The following is a 12834-nucleotide window of genomic DNA, read 5'->3' on the forward strand; positions in this document are numbered from 1 at the left end:
TCGGCCTCAGGGGTTCGGCGAAGGTCAAGACACACCCGACTCATGGTGTAAATACAAACTTCTCCCTATCGGCGTATTACGGATACGGCAACAGCTGACTGGTTTTCAGGTGTGTAATTTGTTGTGAGTTTATGCACTGTGTTGGTTTTGTTGTTTGAACAAGGTGATGTTCATGCACGGTTCATTTTATGCACCAGTAAAAAAACATGGTAACACTTTAGTATGGGGAACATATTCACCATTAATTAGTTGCTTATTAAAGGCCTACTGAAACCCACTACTACCGACCACGCAGTCTGATAGTTTATATATCAATGATGAAATCTTAACATTGCAACACATGCCAATACGGCCGGGTTAACTTATAAAGTGCAATTTTAAATTTCCCGGGAAACTTCCGGTTGAAAACGTGTAGGTATGATGACGTTTGTGCGTGACGTCAATGGTTGAAGCGGAAGTATTCGGACACATTGTATCCCAATACAAACAGCTCTGTTTTCATCGCAAAATTCCACAGTATTCTGGACATCTGTGTTGGTGAATCTTTTGCAATTTGTTTAATGAACAATGGAGACTGCAAAGAAGAAAGTTGTAGGTGGGATCGGTGTATTAGCGGCTGGCTGCAGCAACACAACCAGGAGGACTTTGAGTTGGATAGCAGACGCGCTATCCGACGCTAGCCGCCGACCGCATCGATGATCGGGTGAAGTCCTTCGTCGCGCCGTCGATCGCTGGAACGCAGGTGAGCACGGGTGTTGATGAGCAGATGAGGGCTGGCGTAGGTGGATAGCTAATGTTTTTAGCCTAGTTTTGACGAGGTCCCGTAGCTAAGTTAGCTTCAATGGCGTCGTTAGCAACAGCATTGCTAGGCTTCGACAGGCGGCACAGCATTAACCGTGTGGTTACAGGTCCAGTGTTTGGTTCGGTGTCTCCTGATAGTAGTATTGTTGATCTTCTGTCTATCCTTCCAGTCAGGGGCTTATTTCTTTTGTTTCTATCTGCATTTAAGCACGATGCTATCACGTTAGCTCCGTAGCTAAAGTGCTTCACTGATGTATTGTCGTGGAGATAAAAGTCACTGTGAATGTCCATTTCACGTTCTCGACTCTCATTTTCAAGAGGATATAGTATCCGAGGTGGGTTAAAATACAAATCCGTGATCCACAATAGAAAAAGGAGAAAGGTACAAGGGCTCATTGGATTCCACACTAAGTTACGGTCAGAGCGAAAAAAGATGCGTCCTGCACTGCACTCTAGTCCTTCACTCTCACGTTCCTCATCCACGAATCTTTCATCCTCGCTCAAATTAATGGGGTAATCATCGCTTTCTCGGTCCGAATCGCTCTCGCTGCTGGTGTAAACAATGGGGAAATGTGAGGAGCCCTTCAACCTGCGACGTCACACTACTTCTGGTACAGGCAAGGCTTTTTTTATCAGCGACCAAAAGTTGCGAACTTTATCGTCGATGTTCTCTACTAAATCCTTTCAGCAAAAATATGGCAATATCGCGAAATGATCAAGTATGACACATATGGATCTGCTATTCCCGTTTAAATAAGAACATTTCATTTCAGTAGGCCTTTAACATGCAAATTAGTAACATATTGTCTCTTAACTAGTCATTATTAAGTACTTATTAATGCCTTATTCGGCATGGCCTTATTATAACCCTAACCCTCTAACCCTGACCCTAACCAAAAAACTCTAAATTAAGTCTTTATTACTTAGAATATGTTCCCCTAGTGTCCAAATAACTCTAAATTAAGTCTCTTTTACTTAGAATATGTTCCCCTAATGTCCAAATAACTCTAAATTAAGTCTTTATTACTTAGAATATGTTCCCCTAGTGTCCAAATAACTCTAAATTAAGTCTTTGTTACTTAGAATATGTTCCCCAAACTAAAGTGTTACAAAAAACATAACTTTGTCTTGAATTTGAAAAAAAAACAACATTTTACTTTTCACTAAAGAAGGGTTCGGTGAATACGCATATGAAACTGGTGGGGTTCGGTACATCCAACAAGGTTAAGAACCACTGATTTAGAGTGAATAATTGTGCATTAGTAGGATAATATCTGACCATAGTGGACTTTCTCTATGGATGAAATGTTACACAGTTGTTGTGGCTTTTCATAAGCTTCAATAGGTAGTCACCTGAAATGGTTTTCACTTCACAGGTGAGCTTGAAGCTCATCGAGAGAATGCCAAGAGTGTGCAAAGCAGTAATCAGAGCAAAGGGTGGCTATTTCGAAGAAACTAGAATATAAAACATGTTTTCAGTTATTTCACCTTTTTTTTGTTAAGTGCATAACTCCACATGTGTTCATTCATAGTTTTGATGCCTTCAGTGACAATCTACAATGTAAATAGTGACGGAAGAAGATTTTTTTCATATATCCATATTTAAGTGTTACTTCTTTATTTTCATAGTCGTATTACAAAACAGCTAGTGTGCTAGTGTTCTTCCAATTTGTTCTTTCAATCTGCAAGTAGTGTCGGCCTTGATAGTTTGGAATGCAGGAGTGCAGAGATAACTCAGGGAGTAGACATAACAACGGGAGTGGGAGCGAGGGACAGATGGAAGAACACAGGACTTCTGTGGGTTTGGGGGGGAGATTGATCTTGGCTGGGCTAGGGAACGCTTCTGTACTGGATTGGTCTCACGTTTGTTTTCAAAGCTTTGAGAATAAACCACAAAATACCAACTACTGCCTGGTGATCAATTTAAACTTCAGCTTATGTGCCATACAAAGAACCTGGGAGAGACTAGCAATTTGAATTCCCCATTGGAGGAAGAGCTGGTCAAACGCAACAATAGTCATGAAAATAAAGAAAACCCATTGAATGAGGTGTGTCCAAACTTTTGGCCTGTACTGTATATTAACATCGTTGCCCTAGGGGAAACTGGGTAACACACGGCACACTGACAAAGCTTAACCTATAAGTACTATAACAATCTACAAGGTTAATACAGTTTGATTCTCTTTGTTACCCTCCAATCACCTGCTTTCTTTTGTATTTCATGTTATCATGACATATATGTATTGTTGCATTTTAAACAATTGTATCGTTGATAATAGATGATTATAATTATTGTTATTATTCATTATCAATAGTGCTATTGGTATTGCTCCATTTGTAGTATAATAATGTTCATTGTCATGTATGTGTTATTAATATTTACTACTTCACTAACTGCTTCTCTGATATCACTTTTACTATCATATTTGTACATATCCTATTTGCTGATGCTGTTCTGTTGTAGTTGTTGTTATTGTTATTTTTGTTGTTGTTGTCTCTCTGTCTTATACCTCTCTTGTCCCCAAAATGTCCCCCTCTGTCTTCCTTTTTTTCCTCTTTCTATCCCCTTCTGCTCCTGCGCCAAATAATAATGTAAATCCATTTAATAAAGTCAAATACAAATAAGGCAACAAGTATCCCACAATTCTCTTTTGTGAAGTAAATCTGTACAGCCGATATGGGCATCTACAAAACCCAAAACAAGGGAAGTTGGCACATTGTGTAAATGGTAAATAAAAACAGAATACAATGATTTGCAAATCCTTTCCAACCTATATACAATTGAATAGACTGCAAAGACAAGATACTTAAGGTTCGAACTGGAAAACGTTATTTTTTTGCAAATATTAGCTCATTTGGAATTTGATGCCTGCAACATGTTTAAAAAAAGATGGCACAAGTGGCTAAAAAGACTGAGAAAGTTGAGGAATGCTCATCAAACACTTATTTGGAGCATCCCACAGGTGAACAGGCTAATTGGGAACAGGTGGGTGTCAAGATTGGGTATAAAAGCAGCTTCCATGAAATGCACAGTCATTCACAAACAAGGATGGGGCGAGGGTCACCACTTTGTCAACAAATGCGTGAGCAAATTGTCCAACAGTATAAGAACAACATTTCTCAACCAGCTATTGCAAGGTATTTAGGGATTTCACCATCTAAGGTCTGTAATATCATCAAAAGGTTCGATCCCTCAGACGGTACTGCATCAAAAAACCAACATCAGTGTGTAAAGGATGTCACCACATGGGCAAAGGCACACTCCAGAAAACCACTGTCAGTAACTACAGTTTGTCGCTACATCCGTAAGTGCAAGTTAAAACTCCACTACGCAAAGCGAAATCCATTTATCAACAACACCCAGAAACGCCGCCGGTTTAGCTGGGCCCGAGCACATCTAAGATGGACTGATGCAAAGTGGAAAAGTGTTCTGTAATCTGTCCACATTTCAAATTGTTTTTGGGAACTGTGGACGTTGTGTCCTCCGGACCAAAGAGGAAAAGAACCATCCGGATTGTTATAGGCGCAAAGTTGAAAAGCCAGCATCTGTGATGGTATGGGGGTGTATTAGTGCCCAAAGCATGGGTAACTTACACATCTGTGAAGGCACCATTAATGCTGAAAGGTACATACAGGTTTTGGAGCAACATATGTTGCCATCCAAGCAACGTTATCATGGACGCCCCTGCTTATTTCAGCAAGACAATGCCAAGCCACGTGTTACAACAGAGTGGCTTCATAGTAAAAGAGTGTGGGTACTAGACTTGCCTGCCTGTAGTCTGGACCTGTCTCCCATTGAAAATGTGTGCGCAATATGAAGCCTAAAATATCACAACGGAGACCCCCGGACTGTTGAACAACTTAAGCTAATCAAGAATGGGAAATAATTCCACCTGAAAAGCTTAAAAAAATCGGTATCCTCAGTTCCCAAACGTTTACTGAGTGTTGTTAAAAGGAAAGGCCATGTAACACAGTGGTAAAAATGCCCCTTTGCCAACTTTTTTGCAATGTGTTGCTGCCATTCAATTTCAAGTTCATAATTATTTTCAAAAAAAAAATTAAGTTTCTCATTTCGAACAATAAATATCTTGTCTTTGCAGTCTATTCAATTGAATATAAGTTGAAAAGGATTTGCAAATCATTGTATCCTTTTTTTATTTACGATTTACACAATGTGCTAACTTCACTGGTTTTGGGTTTTGTACGACAACAATATGATTTGCCTGAGTAGCTGGACAGGACAAAAAAACAACTATTATACTGTAGACACTGCGGATATCGGACAGATGATTATTGCACGGATATCAGACATCATACCGATAAAGATGATGTAAAAAGAAACTCTCAGATGGATACAAATGTTACACATGAGGGGGAAAACACGGAGCGTGGGCACATCAACCTTATCAGCCACATAAAAGCAGGAAGTTATTTTTATGGGCTTTTAAAATGCAGAGTGTATTCCTGGTCCTGAAAAGGGGTAAACCGCCTCCAGCAGCAGGCCTGGTCAGAGAAGCAGCATTTGAATTGGGATACTTACTCGACTGTGAACTGCTGCTGCTTTCATATGTGAAAGCTGGTAATCTAGCGCGGTCACCGTGATGGCAGCAATCCCTGACTGATGATGCACAACAGCCGTCTGCCGTCCTGCCACAGATGACAAATATTACATGTTATTATGAATGTTACTACATTACATATATACTTACAGTATGATGGAAATATGTAAATATTACATATTATGAATGCTACTACATTACATATATACTTACAGTATGATGAAAATATGTAAATATTACATATTATGAATGTTACTACATTACATATATACTTACAGTATGATGAAAATATGTAAATATGACATATTATCAATGTTACTGCATTACATATATACATACAGTATGATGAAAATATGTAAATATGACATGTTATTATGAATGTTACTACATTACATATATACTTACAGTATGATGAAAATATGTAAATATTACATATTATGAATGCTACTACATTACATATATACTTACAGTATGATGAAAATATGTAAATATTACATATTATGAATGTTACTACATTACATACGTATATACTTACAGTATGATGAAAATATGTAAATATGACATATTATAAATTTTACTGCATTACATATATACATACATACAGTATGATGAAAATATGTAAATATGACATATGAATGTTACCACATTACATATATACTTACAATATGATGAAAATATGTAAATATGACATGTTATTATGAATGTTACTACATTACATATATACTTACCGTATGATGAAAATATGTAAATATGACATGTTATTATGAATGTTACTACATTACATATATAGTTACAGTATGATGAAAATATGTAAATATGACATTATAAATTTTACTGCATTATATATATACATACATACAGTATGATGAAAATATGACATATTATGAAGGTTACTACATTACATATATACTTACAGTATGATGAAAATATTTAAATATTACATGTTATTATGAATGTTACTACATTACATATATACTTACAGTATGATGATGAAAATATGTAAATATGACATGTTATTATGAATGTTATTACATTACATACAGTATATACTTACAGTATGATGAAAATATGTAAATATGACATATTATAAATGTTACTGCATTACATATATACATACATACAGTATGATGAAAATATGTAATTACATATTATGAATGTTACTAGATATTACAAATATGCTTACAGTATGATGAAAATATGTAAATATGACATGAATGTTACTACATTACATATATACTTACAGTATGATGAAAATATGTAAACATTACATGTTATTATGAATGTTACTCCATTACATATATACTTAACAGTATGATGAAAATATGTAAATATGACATGTTATTATGAATGTTGCTACATTACACATATACTTACAGTATGCTTAAAATGATGAAAATATGTAAATATTACTGTTACTACATTCCATATATACTTACAGCGTGTATAAAAAAACCTTAATGGAGGTTTTTGCATGTTTATTACCTGCAGTGTTAGCTGTTTTTGTCTTACATAAGGATTCTTATGCCTGGTTCACACCAACGGCGCTTGCCGCGCTTTAAAGCGGCGAGCAAAGCGCCGTCATTTTTGTCAATTTTTCCACGAATATCCCGATCTCCGAAGTAATGTTATGCTTTGATACGCTCTGATACGAATTAGTTGCCGCTTTGTTACCGTTCCTCACGATTTGATCCCGCTTTGATATGCTTTAAATCACGCTTTGGTACGTTTTATTACACTTTATTGAACTTTATTATGCTTTGATGCGATCATGACGCTTTAAATCAGGCTCTGACACGATTATCAAGCTCTGTTGTGCATTGTTACAACAAAAATAAGAAAAAAATGTGAAAAACTCAGTATACTGTTTTCCACACATTTTTTATATTCATTTATTTTTTCAATTTCTCTTTTTTTTCTCGTTATATTATGTTTATTATTTATTATGTTTTATATCTTCATTTCTTTGTCATCTTAATAAATATCTATCTTTCATTTCTTATGCTAGTTGACAACAATAAAAGGCATTTCTTTTATTTTTTATATTCATTTATTTTTTCAATTTCTCTTTTTTTTTCATTATATTATGTTTTATATCCTAATTTCTTTTATTTCTTTGTCATCTTAATAAATATCTATCTTTCATTTCTTATGCTAGTTGACAGTAATAAAAGGCATTTCTTTTAAACGTAACATATTCTCTTTATTATTAACATTTTCATACAGAAAAATTATAGACAGTAATGTCAAACTGCAACATCAAACAGCAGAAGTACAGAAACAATGATCATCGTATAAAAAAAGCAATGATGCAAAAGAGTATGGATTTGTAATCCTGTGTTGGTTTTACATAAAGTTTCAATGTCACTAGTCAATATCACAGTCACTTCCTATTGCGCTTTGAACCAAGACCTGTTAAGCTTTCCTACGCTTTGAGTCAAGCTTTGCTGAGCTTTGTCAGGCTTTGTCATGCTTTGATACTCTCTCAGCGCTTTATTTCATTCTTGACAGAGCGCAGAATTTTTTTAAACCGTTTAAAAAATGTTGGCGAACTTGCCGCATGTCCCGCTTCACTACAAGCTTTCCCACGATCCATTAGGACCCTCACGCTTTAATCAGGCTTTGTTACGCTTTAACGCTGGTGTGAACCATGCATTAATGATTAGCAAAACACCAAAAAAAAGTGCAGTTCCTCTTAAAAAGAACAAAAAGTTTACCATGCAATTTCTTTTGTTTGTTTTCATCCTCAAAAAGTTGAAGAGTCATGGGGGAAGTGGGCTCGACACTGGCCAGGGCCACTTTGGTAGACTCCCACACCATGTTCAGCGAGCTAAAGTTGTCAAACTTGCGTCCTTGTTGGTCAAAAGCTGCCAGCTCCAAAAGGGCGTTGCGGTGATTTGAAACGGGTACCTTGAACACAACACAGCGCATGATGAAGCCATGTTGACACAGTGCTATGGAGAAGGCCACATGCGTACCACTTGTTTGTTCTGCTGCAGCAGTGGGCATGGCAGGTCCAGCTGTGGCATGCCGTACACTGGCACCAGTGTGAGCCGGGATGGCGGCGCACAAACAACACGCACGGCTGTCAGCTCCACAGCAGGATAAGGGTTGGTCAGGCTGGCCTTGTTCCCCACCCTCACGTCCAGCATCTGCATGATCATGATAACGGATTAGGATCGCTGCAGACACACACTTGTTTTCTCTGAGTATTAGCATTTTAGGGTTAGGGTGGGGTTCAGCAACCACTAGGGCGGCTCTTTAGCGCCGCCCTAGTGGCTCCCTTGAGCTTTTTCACAGATGTGTGAAAATGGAAAAAGATGAAAAAAATATATATTTTTTGTTTTACTATGGTTTCTGTCGGAGGGCAAACATGACACAAACCTTCCTAATTGTTAGAAATCCCACTGTTTATTTTAAACATACTTCACTGATGAGAGCATTTGGCAAGCACCGTTTTGTCCTACTAATTTCAGCGATCCTTGAACTCATCATAGTTTGTTTACATTTACTACTTTCTCCGATGTTACCACAGAAAGACGTGTTTTATGCCACTCCTTCTTTGTCTCATTTTGTCCACCAAATGTTTTATACTGTGCGTGAATGCACAAAAGGTGAGCTTTGTTGATTTGATTGACTTGCTGGAGTGCTTAAGCTAATCAAGCCAACATGATATTTAGGCTAGCTGTATGTACATATTGCATTATTATGCCTCGTTTGTAGGTATATTTGAGCTAATTTAATTTCCTTTACTAAAGTCCTCTGTGTATTTAATTTATATCCGCATGTCTCATGACACATTATATGTATGTAATATTGGCTGCATTTCTCATAGTTGTTTGTGTGCCGTGTTGTTCCAGACCACAGCAAACGTTACCCAGCTTGCAGAGATTGTAATAAATCCATTAGAAGAAGACAGCCTGACGTTTCCTTAAACTTGGACACACACATCTATACCTTTGGCCATTCTGAGCCAGTAATTTCCAGGAGTTATCTCATCCTGTGAGAAGCTTCCATTTTACTAATGATTTCCAATGTTGCAAAAATGTGTAGAATAAAAAATTAAATACAAAATTTCTGTCAACGAAGATTTGCTAATATAGCTAATACAGACACATCTTGTGTTGCCTTCATTATAACACTTAAATAAGACTTTTAAGTCATTTTGATAGTAGGCTAATATAGCAAATATAGACAATTAAATCATGTGTTGCCTTCATTATAACACTTATATAAGGCTTTTAATTTTTTGTGGCTCCAGACAGATTTTTTTGTTTGTTTTTTGGTCCAATATGGCTCTTTCAACATTTTTGGTTGCCAACTGAAGAAATAATCCATAAAAAACTATACAGTGTTCATAATGTAATCATAGTATATAATAACGCAAGTAATTTAAAGAGATATAAACTTATTTCTCATCACTGTACAATTGCCTACCATCGTACTGTAATTAGAAGGTAAATAACTTTTAGTTGTCCTAAATAAAACAAAAAATCCAAGTGGACTCATCTTGGTAAGCAACAATTTAACATAAAATATTGAACTAAAATAATAAAAATAAATTTCCCACAGTAAACTCGCTTGTTTGTCCGTGTTGATGGAGTCATATTACCAATAAGGGTTAAAGCTGAATTGTTACCACAACGCAGTGGTGGGCCGTCAGGTTCAGCAAGGCCTTCTCTGCTGGCCTAACATAACCAGAAATCATGGTCATAATTAAAGATAAAAGTAATTTTTAATTTACTTTCTAAAAGTATTCATATTCTCTTCATGTCATATTATGCTTCTTCCAGTGCTGTTGTTTTTAGGTTAGAGTTTTTATCCAATCAGAATTCAGCTAGCTTATGTTGCCACGCTGTACAAAATCTGCCCGGGACCTTCAGAATCAACAATGCTGGCGTCTGTGCACTATAAGTGAACGGGCACATACAGTTGATAGATAATTGCGATAACCAATCAGATCACGAGTTGTTGTAAATAAGGCCTTCTACAGTAGATGGCCTCACGTCGAACGTGACATTTGCGCGTCCTGTGATTGGATACTCACTGGTTTGAGCCGCGGCGGTGATCTGCAGATCAGCAGAGCCACACCCGGGACACATACAGTTGATAGGCAGTTGCGATAGCCAATCAGATCAAAAGTTGTTGACAGTCGCCTATCTCAGTAGCCTGACGTTAACGAGACTGATTGGATACTCACTTGTCATTCCAAAGTGAGTATCCAATCACAAGTTGCAATTTAGCAGTTAAGCAGGAAGTGTTGCGCCGTAGCCATACCGGGCTAGCAGAGAAATCTTCAATACTCACTTTTTTAATCCACAAAGAAGGAGAACAAAACGTTGAATAGGTAGCAGATATATATTTGCAAGGCCATTTTCAAGAAGGATATTTAAAGACAAACTACATCTTGTGAGACGATGTCGGCCAACCCGGGAAGATAGCTCAGCTGTCCACTCGAATCAACCGACTAAAAGCAGTACGACTGGCTTATACGGCGTCGAATGGGTTCAACAAATTGTGAGTTCAAATATTTTATTTCTTTATTTTTTCACATTTAATATGCATCCATCCATGTTCTACCGCTTGTCCCTTTTGGGGTCGCGGGGGGTGCTGGAGCCTATCTCAGCTGCATTCGGGCGGAAGGCGGTGTACACCCTGGACAAGTCGCCACCTCATCGCAGGGCCAACACAGATAGACAGACAACATTCACACTCGTATTCACACACTAGAGCAGGGGTGTCCAAAGTGCGGCCCGGGGGCCATTTGCGGCCCGCAGCTAATTGTTTAGCGGCCCGCCACACATTCTGGAAATGCCATTGCAAAAATCAAAAAAACATTAAAAAAGTGGAATGAGGGGAAATCTAACTAGAAAACGTTGCAATGTTGACACAAAGCTGCCATGCAGGCTGTTTTTTTTATTTTGTCTATCTTTATTTTCCTTTTTTTGCCATTGCTCAAAAAAAAAAAAAAAGACAAAAAAAATCATCCATCCATCCATCCATCCATCCATTTTCTACCGCTTGTCCCGTTCGGGGTCGCGGGGGTTGCTGGAGCCTATCTCAGCTGCACATGGGCGGAAGGCGGGGTACACCCTGGACAAGTCGCCACCTTATAATGAATTATTGACATCTTCAAGGCTCCAATTACTTCAAATATTTCACATTAAAATGTTTTATGTGGAAAAATATTGCCTATATTGTGTGGTTGCCATATAAAAACATCCAAGTTTTCTTTGACAAAAGAGCATAAAACAAACAAAATAATAGTTCAAACGTAAAATCGACAGATATATCTGAAGTTGAGCTTGTAACTTAAGTGTTGAAAGTAAAACAAATAATAATAAAAATGTATCACTTTATAAGTGGGGTACCTTTTGGATCCCAAAGATATTTAGTGGGATTTTATTTATCTTTTCACTCTGATTAATCAAAAATAATAATGAAAATAAAATCAATGGTGTCATGCATTATTGATCTTTTCAGGGCTCCAATTACTTCACATCAAACATTGCTTTCTGAATGTTTTGGGCGGTGGGGGAAATACTGCATATTTCAGTTTTACTATATAAAACAAAGTTGTCTTTGACAGAAAAGGCATTTATAATAATAGGCAATAATAATTTGACTTGTTTTGAACATTTTAATGACTGAGACCCTTTACGGGCCCCAGGAGCCCTAATTGTTAGGAAAAAAAAAATCTATTTATTTTGTTATGGTTTGAAAATGAAAAATATCAAAATGGCCCCCGCATGCTTTAATTTTTCCGTGTGCGGCCCTCAGTGGAAAAAGTTTGGACACCCCTGCACTAGAGCCAATCAACCTATCCCCAGGTGCATGTTTTTGGTGGTGGGAGGAAGCCGGAGTACCCGGATGGAACCCACGCAGTCACGGGGAGAACATGCAAACTCCACACAGAAAGATCCCGAGCCCGGGATTGAACTCAGGACTACTCAGGACCTTCGTATTGTGAGGCACATGCACTAACCCCTGTTCCACCGTGCTGCCCCACGTTTAATATGTTTTTTTGCAATTTCAAGTACCACATAAAATATGTTTTAAATGCGCCAGAAAATAACCCGTTTTGTACACTGTTGAGGTGGATTCAATGCGCAGTAGTGCGTAAATGTGTTCCTGTATAGTATTTCTCCAGCAATGGTCATGTGGTGACATAAATGATGGTATTTTGAGTGGTAATCATTGAAGTACGACATCACTGCACGGCCCGCCACTGCCACAACGGGACATTTGGCTTTATAATCATACTATTTCCTCTTACTTTGTTACTTGGCGGAGCTTCTCACTAGCGAGTTGCGGATAGAAGGACATTGTCCGTACTTCCTGTGTGTGTCAGCAAGCGGCCATTAACTTCGCCCACCGAGACAAATATTGTGAAAAGAGGGTGTTACTATGTTTAGTTCATTCTACTGTTAAATAAAGGCTGGTGCTGAGAGCGGAAGCTGAAGCAGCATTTCAGCTT

General features: G+C 37.6%; 1 protein-coding gene across 2 annotated transcripts in view; it reads right to left on the reverse strand.

Moving 5' to 3' along the window:
• nup210 (nucleoporin 210) overlaps nucleotides 1–12834 on the reverse strand; it is a 131079-nt gene that overhangs the window by 74315 nt on the left and 43930 nt on the right. For both annotated transcript variants that reach the window (XM_062052741.1, XM_062052742.1), the window contains exons 16-18: nucleotides 8336–8509; nucleotides 8075–8267; nucleotides 5342–5448 (exon numbers count right to left, since the gene is read on the reverse strand). In XM_062052741.1, coding sequence (XP_061908725.1) covers nucleotides 5342–5448; nucleotides 8075–8267; nucleotides 8336–8509 — 474 coding nt within the window. The remainder of the gene's footprint in view (nucleotides 1–5341; nucleotides 5449–8074; nucleotides 8268–8335; nucleotides 8510–12834) is intronic.

This window comes from Entelurus aequoreus, linkage group LG07, assembly GCF_033978785.1.
Source record: "Entelurus aequoreus isolate RoL-2023_Sb linkage group LG07, RoL_Eaeq_v1.1, whole genome shotgun sequence".
NCBI classification, from domain to species: Eukaryota; Metazoa; Chordata; class Actinopteri; order Syngnathiformes; family Syngnathidae; genus Entelurus; species Entelurus aequoreus.